This window comes from Artemia franciscana, chromosome 20, assembly GCF_032884065.1.
Source record: "Artemia franciscana chromosome 20, ASM3288406v1, whole genome shotgun sequence".
Lineage (NCBI taxonomy): Eukaryota > Metazoa > Arthropoda > Branchiopoda > Anostraca > Artemiidae > Artemia > Artemia franciscana.
In genome coordinates this window covers 31336191-31349901 of record NC_088882.1, presented here as the reverse complement: position 1 = coordinate 31349901, position 13711 = coordinate 31336191, and the positions used below count along the sequence as shown (strand labels likewise).

At 28.8% G+C, this 13711-nt stretch overlaps 1 protein-coding gene across 3 annotated transcripts in view; it reads right to left on the bottom strand.

Moving 5' to 3' along the window:
• Positions 1-13711, bottom strand: part of LOC136040117 (pickpocket protein 28-like) — a 137792-nt gene that overhangs the window by 13715 nt on the left and 110366 nt on the right. For all 3 annotated transcript variants that reach the window (XM_065724215.1, XM_065724214.1, XM_065724213.1), the window contains one exon: positions 1400-1574. In XM_065724215.1, coding sequence (XP_065580287.1) covers positions 1400-1574 — 175 coding nt within the window. The remainder of the gene's footprint in view (positions 1-1399; positions 1575-13711) is intronic.

The following is a 13711-nucleotide window of genomic DNA, read 5'->3' as shown; positions in this document are numbered from 1 at the left end:
GCAGCATTAAAACTTAAAACGAACAGAAATTATTACGCTTATGATGGGTTTACCTTTTCCTAATACCTTGCTCTTTATGGTAAAGCATTTTTTTCAACTATTTATTCTACGGCTTTTGCGATTCAGAGGTAATTCTTAAGAAATTGGGACAAAATTCAAGCTTTAGTGTAAAGAACGAGGTACTGACGAACCAACTCATATACGTAATAAAAACATGAGAATACAGAAGTTTCTTACGTAAGCTATTTTGTAAGTTACGTATATCTTTTACTAATAAAAACATTCGTAAAAAATTAAAAGTTCTGGTTGCCTTTTTAAGTAACCAAAAAATCGGAGGGCAACTAAGCCTCCTCCCCCGCTCCTTTTTTTCTCAGAATCATTCGATCAAAACTATGAGAAAGCCATTCAGCCAAAAAATATAAATATGCAAATTTCGTTTCAATTATTCATCTGCGGAGAGCCAAAATCAAAACATGCATTGATTCAAAACCGATCAGAAATTAAATTTAAAAAAACAAGTTTTTTTAACGGAAAGTAAGGAGCGACATTAAAACTTAAAACGAACAGAAATTACTTCGTATATGAAAGGGCTGCTTCCTCATCAACGCCCCGCTCTTTACGCTAAAGTTTTTTTACTGTTCTAAAAATTAGAGTTAAAAGAAAGAGTCAAACTTTAGCGTAAAGAGCGGGGCGTTGATATTAACGTTATGTGAAGTTTTATGATAATAATGAACAGCTTGAAAAAAAATGATTGAAAACGAATGTTTTTGCCCATCATCGCTCTTGCACCATTTTTATATATTTGTCTTTCATCGAGTGCTAAAATCGAGTCTTCAACAAAGCGTCCCTTATAGTCATACCTGTAATAAACTAACAACTGAGCCAATTTATTACTATTAATTGTTTCGTTCGACTATTTCGTCCGACCAAATTAATTGTACTAATTTGTCGTTGTTAGTATCAGAAATCCTATTCGATACAGTGTCATTCGACAAAGGAATTTTTGGAATTCGAATATCACCACCATACTTACTTCCACGTAGCGCTTCTACCATTGTAAAAAAATTGGACGTTAAAATCTCAATTCCCCAGAATTTCACTACGTGACCACATTCGGGTCGCGACCCATAGTCCAAGAAAACCTGCTCTTAACGAATTTTATCAACCTCCAAAACCTATCTACATAGTTTTTCCAGGCCAGAAAATCCCAGGGTGCCAACTAAAAAAATGAAGGTGCTTTCAATATATATATGATATATATATATATATATATATATATATATATATATATATATATATATATATATATATATATATATATATATATATATATATATATATATATATATATATATATATATATATATATATACGTGCTAGTCAGAGGTACGATATTAACCTTAGGTGCGTTTCAGATGTATTTATCTTGTGCTTCATGCCATTGCTAATTCCATTTTCTAGTATAGAGCTGCTACTACTAAGTGGAAAACTTGAATAAGTCAAAGTGGTTTGATATGTTAAGTCATCACAATTTGGCATACATTTGCACTGTTCACGATCTTCTTGAATTAATCCTATAAGAAGAAAAAAAAATACACACTGATCATCTTAGGGGGTTTAGTGGGGGCAACAGTAAAAGTGAGTCTCACACTTAAGAAACCAATGTTAAATAAGGTGTACAAATTATAACTTCTAGGCTTTATCCTTGTAGCTTAATGAAGACCGTCCCGGCAAAACCTTAAATTTGGAATGTCTCTGAACCAATATTATTCAATTGGCTCCACCTCAAATGAACTCCCGTGTAACTGAGCCCCATGCAACTGAACCTATTTAATTGAACTGTCTTTCTCCCATGTCATTGAGCCCCCTTGCAGCTGAACCCTCATATAACTCAATACGGTTCAACTGAACGTCATTCAACTCAATCCCCAAGCAACTAATCCCTTGTACATATCAGCTTCATTCAGCTGAACCCCCATGCAACTCAATTAGGTTCAACTGAACGTCATACAACTCAACTTACGTCAAAATGAACCCTCGTTTAAGTGAGCCCTGTACACCTGAATCCCTGTACATCTCATCTCCATTCAACTGGCTCCTCGCGCAACTCAATCCCTTTTTAGCTGAGCTCTTATTTAACGAATTGCTTGAGCCGTAAAAATTGAGCCTCTGTGAAACAAACCCCCCCCCCTTTACCCTTAACCTGTCTGACTATACTTCCATTATAATTAACTGCATTCAACTCAACTCTCCTCAAATCAGCAATACAATTAGAGAATATAATTAAAAAAAGTGACAAAAGCCGACTCGAATGAGATGGTCGTTGTTAATTGGTTAATTTTTGTGTCTGCTTTTTATTATAATTTACTTCGATACAAAACTATAGACCCTCTTTAAAAACAACAATTTATCCCTCTGTCCTATGTATTTGAAAGTTTTCTTATGCCCAGGACCAGCACAAATTTGAAGGCTATTGTGAAAACAATAGCTTCACCTAGTGCAAAAGAAACCGCGGTAGCAATGGACGCATAAGACCTCCGACACCACCCTATGCCTTCGAATCCCGTTGCTGGCACTTTTTTAGGTTACTGGATATTTGGCAGTCTTTTAAAGACGCAGGTGTTATTGATTATTGATCTATTGCGCACGACCGATTGTTACGTAATAATTAAGGGGACATGATTGTTCATTTATGCAGAGCCATAGCAACCAGATCCAGCGGAAGCGCTTCAGCAACTAAGTCCAGCCACTGCAGGCCCTAGCAACCAGCAGGTTTTTTTTTATTATTCGTCAATTGCGCACACCTAGTTGTTACGTAATAGTTTACAGGATATTTTTTTTGAGATTTTTTACCCTCAGGGCCTTCTTCAAAACGCTAGTCAAATGGGGAACCCTCGGATGTAATTTAGGATGACGTATTACGTACATGTGTGTGTTACGTGATATTTCGGGGGATGTTATTGTCTTCTTAAGGTAATTTAAACGCACGTTTTATCGTTTTTTCTTCAAGACGTTTTTTCTTCGAGATGTTTTATTTTTCTTCGACATGTTTTGTTTTCTTTCATACATTTTTGTTCTACGAGAAATTGTTTCGAGATTTTGTTCTGCAAGATTCTTTCTTCAAAATTTATGTTTTCTTCGAGACATTTTATTTTCTTAAAGATGTTTTCTTCTTCGAGATGTGTTTTCTTTGGGACTTTTTTGTCAAGATGTTTTTTTTCTTCGATACATGATTAACATGTTTTTTTCTCGGAGGCACTTTTTTTCTTCGAGACATTTTTTCAAAACTTTTCTCTTCTTAGAGACGTTTTTTAGACGTTTCCTTAAAGCATTCCTCAGACCGTTTACAGAAAACATGTTCCTTTATAATCTGGTGACAACAAAGTTTTTTCTTCAGTGTTGAAATCTTACTTAATACTAGAGACTTCCAATTGAACGAAGCGTTATTCAACAGAACCAACAGGCAATTTTTATTATTATGTTCTTAGAAATAGATTCAAAATAATGCTTTGTTTCCAACTGCAAGGCAACTGGTATTAAGCGTCACTGCATCGTGCCAAATTAATATGCAATCAATACGCCTTAAGATTAATGTTTCTGGGTATTTCTTGGCCCAACTACAAGGGGTAGTTTTTCAAATGCATCTACTGATGTATATTAGGAAGAAACCTACCATCGAAATCCAAAAGGGGATGTTAACAGGTGATACTTTCTAGTGGTGATTAAAGGGATAAGGAGTTTTAAAGTCTGTTATTATTAATTATTTGACGTGAGCTAGAAAAGGAAAGTTTAGGAGAGGTATTGGAGTCAGCGAGGTGTTACGTAAGCATCATTGTGCAAATGATCTCACTAGGAAGTTACCGATCCCATATTTAAAACTGAATGGCAATGGCTCACCTCATTTTTTTTCTGAAAGGTTTTTCTCAGAATCATGTTTTATTCCCCATTTTTTCTTTAGTTTTTTCCCTAACTCCATTTAAAGCACAGGAAGGGTTATATCTTATATCAATTTCTACTCCTACCGACAGAAACTATCAAAAATAGCTAAGTATCCATTGTCATTGATATCCTGGGTAACTATTGCAGGCAAACATGGCCTCGTCATCTTGCAATAGACAATTCAGCAATCAGTATAATAACGGAAGAAAACCACCAAATCCAAAAAATAGCAACAAAAACAAAAACTAGAAATTAAGCAACAATAAAGGAATCCTCTTTCATCGTAATTCTGGCAAGGAAAATGCATCAAAAAATATAAAAACGCCAAAAAACACAAAATAAAAAAAACACAGAGCTAGAAACATAGAAGCAATAAATGACCCCCCTTTCGTCGTAATCCTGGAAAGGACAATCCATGAATAACTATAAAAAAACAAGAAAACCACCAAATCCGAAAACAACAACAACAAAAACACAGACCTAGAAACAGAGCAACAATAAACGACCCCCTTTCATCGTAATCCTGGAGAGGAAAATCCATCAATAACTACAAAAACTCAAGAAAACCACACAATCCGAAAAACAACAACAACAACACATTTTGAAGCATACATTTGGATATTTTCATCATTTTCTGAGCAACAAGACACTTTGAAAGAGACATTAACTAGTTTTGATTGTATTTTCAAATATGAACATATTTTTAAACGTATTTGTATATTTTCTTCTTGTTTCAACAAAAAATAGACCAGACATATTTTCATTATATTTCCAGCAAAAATTCATTTTTGAAGTACAAATTAAAATATTTTCATCTTATTTTAGGCAACAACAAAATTTTAACGACAAATTTACATAATTCAAGCAACAAGGCATTTTGAAGAACTCGCATCCATATTTTGAGCAAACGCAACTTATTTTGAAGCATACATTTGACCATTTTCATCATATTTCAAGTTAAAATGTATTTTGAACACAAACATGCATATTTTCATTATTATATTTGAGTATTGAATAAACATGTGTTTTAGTTTCCAGAAATAAGAACATGAATCTTTAAAACAAATCTGATTTTATCAATAATATATGAAAATTTGATGAACTTTTGTTTAAGTTTACAAAAATAAAAAAAAATCACCTTTAAAATGCACCTAATTTTATTAATGATATATGAGTATTTAATTAACTCGGACTTTAGTTTTTTGAAAAAAGAATATCCACGTTTCAAATACATCTTATCTTATTAGCACTATTTGAATATTTAGTAAATTTAGGTTTTAGTTTTCAGAACTGAGGATTTTTTTTTATTTTTTGATTATTTAGTAAACTTGGATTTTAGTTTTCAAAAATAACAACATTCACCTATAAAATGTATCTGATTTTATTAATAACATAATAGTATTTAATAAAATTGGGTCCTAGTTCTCAGAAATAAGAGCATCTAGGTTTAAAGTACTTATGATTTTACTTAATAGTTGTTGTGCATTAAATAAACTTAGGTTTTAGTTGCCAGAAATAAGATTCTCCGAGTTGAAAATATATCTTGTTTTATTAATAATATACGACTATCTAATATATTGTTAAAATCTCATTTTCATTTAAAATCCATCTGATTTTATTATTATTATTTGAGTATTTAATTAATTCGGGTTTTAGTTTTCAGAAATAAGAATATCCACGTTTAAAATACATCTTATCTTATAAAAACGTCTGAATTTATTGTGAACCTATAATTGAGTTTATTAATAGTATTTGTTATCTGTTTATTATAACAAACGATCATCTTTAAAATACAGCTTATTTTATTAATAATATATGAGCATTTAATTAACTCGGGTTTTAGTTTTCAGAAATAAGAAAATCCTCGTTTAAAATACATCTGGTCTTATTAGTAAGATTTGAATATTTAGTAAATTTGGGTTTTAGTTTTCAGAACTAAGGATTTGTTTAATAATTATTCGATTATTTAGTAAACTTGGATTTTAGTTTTCAGAAATAAGAACATTCACCTATAATATGTATCTGATTTTATTAATAATATAATAGTATTTAATGAACTTGTCCTAGTTCTCAGAAATGAGAACATCCACATTTAAAATACATCTGATTTTATTAATGATTTTTGCGCATTTAATAAACTTAGGTTTTAGTTGCCAGAAATAAAAACCTCCGAGTTTCAAATACATCTTGTTTTATTTAATGGTATATGACTATCTAATATTTTCTTTTACACAATCATTTACGTTTAAAATCCTTCTGAGTTTCTTATTGATATTTGAGTATTTAATAAACTTGAGTTTTAGGTTCCGGATATATGAACATCCATGTATAACACGTTTGATTTTATTAATAATATTTGATTGTTTTCTAAACTTGGGTTTTGTTTTCAGAGATAAAAACACCCATGTTTAGTAAATATTTTATTTTATTAAAAATATATGAATATTTCATAAACTTGAGTTATAGTGTTCAGAAATAAAAATATCCACCTTTAACATACATATGATCATATTAATAATATTTGCGCATTTAATAAACTTGAAATAAGAACCTTGTTCAAAATAAATCTTATATTTTTAATAATATATAAGTATTTAAAAAACTTGGGTTATAATTTTCAGAAATAAGAACATCCATATTTAAAATACATCTGATTTTATTGATAATATGTGAGTCTTAAATAAACTTGGGTTTTAGTTTTCATAAATAAGAATTTCCACGTTTAAAATACATCTTTTTTTATTAATATTATATGAGTATTTAATAAACTTGGATTTTAGTTTTCAGAAATAAGAGCATTCACCGTTAGAATGTCATTTTAATAAAAATATATGAGTATTTATTGAACTTGGGTTTTAGCTTCGTGAATTTTCCTCGTTTAAAAAACATCTGATTTTATTACTAACATTTGAGTATTTAGTAAAGTTAGTTTTTTTTCAGAAATAAGAAGATGCACGTTTAAAATACATCTGATTTTATTAATAATATTTGAGTATTAAATAAACCTTCGTTTTAGTTTTCAGAAATAAGAGCATCCACTTTTAAACTACGCGTTATTTTATTAATAATATATAAGTAATTAATAAATTTGAGTTATAGTTCTCATAAATTGGAATATCCATGTTTAAAACACATGTGATTTTATTAATAATATTTGTGTATTTAATGAACTCGGATTTAGTTTTTAAGAAAAAAGAAAATCCATATTTAAAATACATCTAATTTAATTAATAATATTTGCGCATTTAACTTTAAATAAGAACCTCCTTGTTTAAAATAAATATTATTTTATTAATAATGTATGAGTATTTAAAAAACATGGGTTTTAGTTTTCAGAAATAAGAATATCCACGTTTAAAACACATCTGATTTTATTCATAATATTTTAGTATTTAATAAACTTGGATTTTAGTTTTCATAATTAAGAACCTACACGTTTAAAACACATCTTATTTTATTAATAACATATAAGTATTTATTAAACTTGGGTTTCAATTTTCAGAAATAAGAACATTCACACTTAAAATAAGTTTTTTTTATTATATGTGAATATTTAATATACCTTGCTATTATTTTTCACAAATAAGAGTTTCCAAGTTCAAAACACATCTGATTTTATTACTAATATTTGAGCATTTAATAAAGTTGCGTTTTTGTTTTCAGAAATAAGAACTTCCACTTTTAAAATATATCTGATTGTATTAATATTTAACTTGTTAAATAAACTGGGGTTTTAGTTTTCAGAAAAGAGAACATCTACGCTTGAAATACATCTTATTTTATTAATGATATATGAGTGTTTAATAAACTTGGTTTTAATATCAAGAAATAAGAACATCCACGTTTAAAATACATCTGACTTTGTTAATAATGTTTGGGGATTTAATAAACTTAGGTTTTAGTTTTCAGAAATGAGAATATCCACTTTTAAAATACATTTTTTCCGTAATACTATTTGAGTATTTAAAAACTTGGGTTTTAGTTTTCAGAAATAAGGACTCTCACCTTTGAAATACATCTGATTTTATTAACAATATATAATAAAGTTAAGTTATAGTTCTCCAAACTTAGAATATCCATGTTTAAAATACATCTGTGCTTATTAATCATATTTGTGCAATTAATAAATTGGGTTTTAATTTTCGGAAATAAGAAAATCCATATTTACATATACATTTGATCTTATTAATAATATTTGCGCATTTAATAAACTTGGAATAAGAATCACCTTGTTTGAAATAAATCTTGTTTTATCTGTATTATATGAGTATTTATGAAACTTGGGGCTTAGTTTCCAGAAATAAGAACATCCACGTTTAAAATACATCTGAATTTATTAATAATATTTGCGCATTTAGTAAACTTTGGTTTTAGTTTTCAGAACTAAGAACTTCACATTTAATACAAATCTTATTTTATCAATGATACATGAGTGTTTAATAAACTTGGTTTTAGTTTCAAGACATAAGACTATCCACGTTTTAAATACATCTGATTTTAATAATAATGCTTGAGTATTTAATAAACTTAGGTTTTAATTTTTAGAAATATAAAAATATACGTTTAAAGCGCATCCGAGTTTATTAACGATTTTTTAGTATTAAATAAACTTGGGTTTGTGTTTTCAGAAATAAGAATATCTACGTTTAAATACATCTGATTTTATTAATAATATTTTCGTATTGAATAAACTTAGGTTTTAGTTTTCAGAAATAAGGACATTCATGTTTAAAATAAATATGATTTTTTAAATGTTTTTCGATTATTTAATAAACTTCGGTTTTAATTTTCAGAAATAAGAATATCCAGGCCTAAAATATATCTGATTTTGTACATACTATTAGGGTATTTTATAAACTTGAATGTTAGTTTTTGAAATAAGAACATCCATGTTAAAAATGCATCTTATTTTATGTGGGCAATTTAAGTATTTAATAAATTTGTGTTTTTAGTTTTTAAATATAACAACAATCACCTTTAAAATACACCTGATTTTATTGAGGCCTAGCCGAAGTGTAGGCATTTCACTCCCTAGTCAGTTCTTTTTCAGAGGCGGCAAATCAGTCAAAGACATAGCTATCAGTTTTCTTCACCGCTTCCAATAAACAAATATGAGAAGGTTGAACTCAAGGGGTTTCTCACTCAAAATTACGATTATTGTTTTGTTATTCTTCGTAAATTGGCAAGTAGATAGGAAGATCTATTTGCAAAAGAACTATTATTTGAAGAGAAAATTAGAGAAATTTTTATTCGATGAGAATTTTTTTAAGGGGAGGGGTTCAACTCTTACACAAAAAATACCAGTAAAACACGGAAAAAAATTAAACATTTCGCAGGGAAAATTAAGCATGTTACAAGGTTTGGGGGGGGGGATTCCTACCCTGTGTGCATGCCTGTGGTCTGGTCATCATTATTTATAATAATGGTTATCATGGTTAATAATAGTCAAATAATGGTTAATCATTATTTATAATAATATATAGGGTGCGGTAAAAACGTGTGGAAATTACAAATAAAAAGTATATGTTTATGGGTTTTTACTTCATGCAGACCTATTTCCACAAATAAAATTTAAATAATCGCTTGCAGCGAAGTGACAAATTTGGTTTGACACGAAGGGAAACCAAATTAAATCACCGGGTTCACTTCATGCTGTCGAAAGCTCCGCTTGCTTGGCCTTTGTGGGGCACTACTTCTTTTTGCAATGAGCCAGTGCTTTCGATTATGCTTCCCAGTTATGTAAATTTGACCGCTTGCTCCATCACCCCCTTGATCTGAGATGGTGAGTTGGATGTCACAATGCAAATGGTCTTGTTCGTGCTCATTTTGAGCCCAGCACACTTCACTTTTATTTGATTTCATCCAGGAGTTATTGTGGACGTTCCTTGTAACTCTGTGGGATAATAATTTCATCGTGAAGTCAAATATTATACAGATCTTTTATTCACTTTCAGGCTGAATGATACCTTGAGCTGGTCTATTTCCCAATATATTAGTCGATTACTATGATGGACAGCAACGGTGATAAGACGCAGCCTATTTAAACTCCTGAGAGTATTCTTAAGGCCTAGCCGAAGTCCAGACATTTCACTCCCTAGTCAATTCTTTTTCAGATGCGGCAAATCATTCAAAGACAAAGTTAACAGTTTTCTTCACCGCTTCCACTAAACAAATATGAGAAGGTTGAACTCAAGGAGTTTCTCACTCAAAATTACGATTATTGCATTCTTGTTCTTCGTAATTTGGCAAGTAAATAGGAAGATTTATTTGCATAAGAATATTATTCGAGGAAAACATTAGAGAAATTATTATTCGAAGAGAATTTTTTTGGGGGGAGGGGATCAACTCTTACAGAAAAAATACCAGGAAAACACGGAAAAATTAAGCATTTCGCAGGAAAAATTTAGCATTTTGCAAAGTTTCGGGGGAGGGATAGCTCCCTTGCGTGCATGCCTATGGTCTGGTCATCATTATTTGCCTGGGTGTGGTAAAAACTTATAGAAATTGCAAATAAAAAGTATATGCTTTTTGGGTTTTTAATTCATGCAGACCTATTTCCACAAATAAAATTTAAATAATTACTTGCAGTGAAGTGACCTATTTACTTTATTTTATTTATCTGTATGGGTCTTTTAAATCAATTCTAGAGCTGAGAGTGCAGCTTGTGTATTTGTATATCTGAATTTGTATTCGGATAAGTCAGTAATTACTAAGGACAACTACCTACACCTAGCATAATTGGATTCATCTAAACGGTACCGTATCTCCATACTTCTTGGCAGCACTCCTTTGGCAATTTCCTGTAACAGCGGTCACAAATAACTAAAACTTCACTGAACCGATCAAGAACTATATGAGTCGTTAGTCCTTTTGTCTAATTCATGTGTTCTCACGCGTTCCAATAACAGCTGCATCTAGTCTTTTGAGGGGAATTTTTGACTTTGAAACACAAATATGTCAAGTATTTAAAAGGACTGTAGACAGCAAAAATATATATTATAGAAATAAGTTCCTCATTATTGAACAGAATATTTTTTTTCTATTTTTTTATACCCCACAACAACAGTGTCAAGTTTAGTATTCTAGAATGTAAACCCGAAACAGGTTTTATAATTATTTTGGAATTGTAAAAAAATAAATGTCGGCTTTCAGATTTGATTAGATGAAAATATTCACCAGATTTTTTTCTATCTGTTAAAATAAAAAACGCCGAAATCACTAAGTCGGGGACGTCAGGCAAACTCCAAATTTTTAACATGGAAGGTATAGGAAGACTCCTTGTGAGCCCGTCCTGCCTTAATGATAAATGAATATTTCATAAACTCGGGTTTTAGTTTTGAGAAATAAGAATACCCAAGTATAAATTAAATATGATCTTATTAATAATGTTTGAATATTTGATAAGCTTGGGTTTTAGTATTCAGAAATTAGAATATTAACGTTTAAAATACATATAATTTTGTTAATAATGTCTGTTCATTTGATAAACATGGGTTTCACTTTTCAGAAATAAGAATATTCACGTTAAAAATACATTTTATTTTATTAGAAATATTTTAGAATTTAAAACACTTAAACAAGTTCTAGTTTTCAGAAATGAGAACATTCATGTTTTAAAAAAAACATTTCATTTTATTAATAATAAATGAGTACTTAATAAGCTAGGGTATTAGTTTTCAGAAATAATAATATCCATGTTTGGGATACATCTGATCTTATTAATAATATTTACGTATTTAATAAACTTGGGTTTTAGTTTTTAGAAATAAGAACATCCACATTCACATCTTTTTCCGTCAATAATAAGTGATTATTTTTATACACTTGTGTCTTAGTTTTCAGAAATAAGAACATCCACGTTTAAAATACCTCTTATTTCATTAATATTATTTGGGTATTTAATAAAATTGGGTTTTAGTTTTCAGAAATAAGAACTTTCACCTTTAAAATACATTTGATTCTATTACTAATATATTAGTGTTTAATAAACTTGAGTAATAGTTCTCAGAAATTAGAATATTCATTTTTAAAATACTTCTGATTTTATTGGTTCATGCTTAAATAGCTTGGGTTTTAGATTTTAGAAATACGAAAATCCACGTTTATAATGTATATTATTTTACTAATTATATTTGCGCATTTAATAAACTGGGCTTTTTCAGAAATAAGAACTTCCACGTTTGAAATAAACATTTTTCATTAATAATACATGAGTTTTTAATAATCTTGGGTTTTAGTTTTCAGAAGTAAGAACATCCCTTTTAAAATACATATGGTTTTATTAATAATATTCGAGTATTTAATTAACTTAGGCTTAAATTTTCAGAAATAGAGAGATCCGTGTTTAAAATATATTTAATTTTATTCATAATATTTTAGAATTTAAATAACTTGTGTATTAGTTTTCATAAATGATAATTTTCATGTTAGAAAACATGTCATTTTATTCATAATATATGATTATTTAATAAACTTGGATTTTAATTTCCAGAAATAATATTATCCACGTTTGGGATACATCTGTTGGGATACATCTTATTTCTACCTTGTTGGGATACATATTATTTCTGTAATATTATTTGAGTATCTAATAACCTTGGGTTTTAGTTTTCATAAATAAGAACTGTCACTTTTAAAATACTTTTGATTTTATTAATATTATATAAGTATATAATAAACTTGAGTTGTAGTTCTATCACATTAGAATATCCATGTTTAAAATACTTCTGATTTTATTAATAATATTTGAGTATTTAGTAAACTTGGGTTTTAGCTTTCACAAATAAGAAAATCCACGTTTAAAACGCATCTGATATTATTAATAATATTTGTGCATTTAATAAACTGGGGTTTTAATTTTCGGAAATAAGAGCATCCAAGTTTAAAATAATTTTTATTTTATTAATAATCTATTAATAATTAATATTCTTGGGTTTTAGTTTTCAGAAATAAGAATATCCCCTGGTAAAATACATCTGATTTTGTTTATAATATTTGAGGATTTAACAAACTTAGGTTTAAATTTTTAAAAATAAGCAGATCCATATATAAAATACATCTGATGTTGTTAATAATATTTAGTATTTAATAGACTCGGGTTTTAGTTTTCGGAAATAAGAACATCAAGGTTTAAAACACATCTGATTTGATTAATAGTATTTGGGTATTTTATAAACTTGGGTTTTAGTTTTCAGAAATAAGAACATCCAAGTTTAAAATACATCTTAATTTATGGATAATATTTGAGTATTTAACAAATTTGGTTTTGGTTTTCAGAATCAAGAACAATATACATCTATACATCTGATTCAATTAATAATATATGAGTGTTTAATAAACTTGGGTTTAATTTTTCAGAAATACCCATGTTTAAAACAAATCTGATTTTATTTATAATACTTTTTAGTATCGAATAAACTTGAGTTTTTGTTTCCAGAAAAAAGGGTATCCACGTTTAAAATACATCTTGTTTTATTAATAATTTTTGCGCATTTAATAAACTTGGGTTTTACTATTCAGAAATAAGAGCAACCACGTCTAAAATAATTTTTATTTTATTAATTTTAAATGAATATTTAATAAACTTGGGTTTTAGTTTTCAAAACTAGGAATATTCTCTTTTAAAATACATTTGATTTTATTAATAATACTTGAGTATTTAATAAACTTGGGTTTTAGTTTCAGAACTTTTAGAACTTTTGATTTTAATTCAAATGAGCTGTCTGAAGATATATTTGGATCTCTTGGTCGATACAATCACCCATGAGAAAAA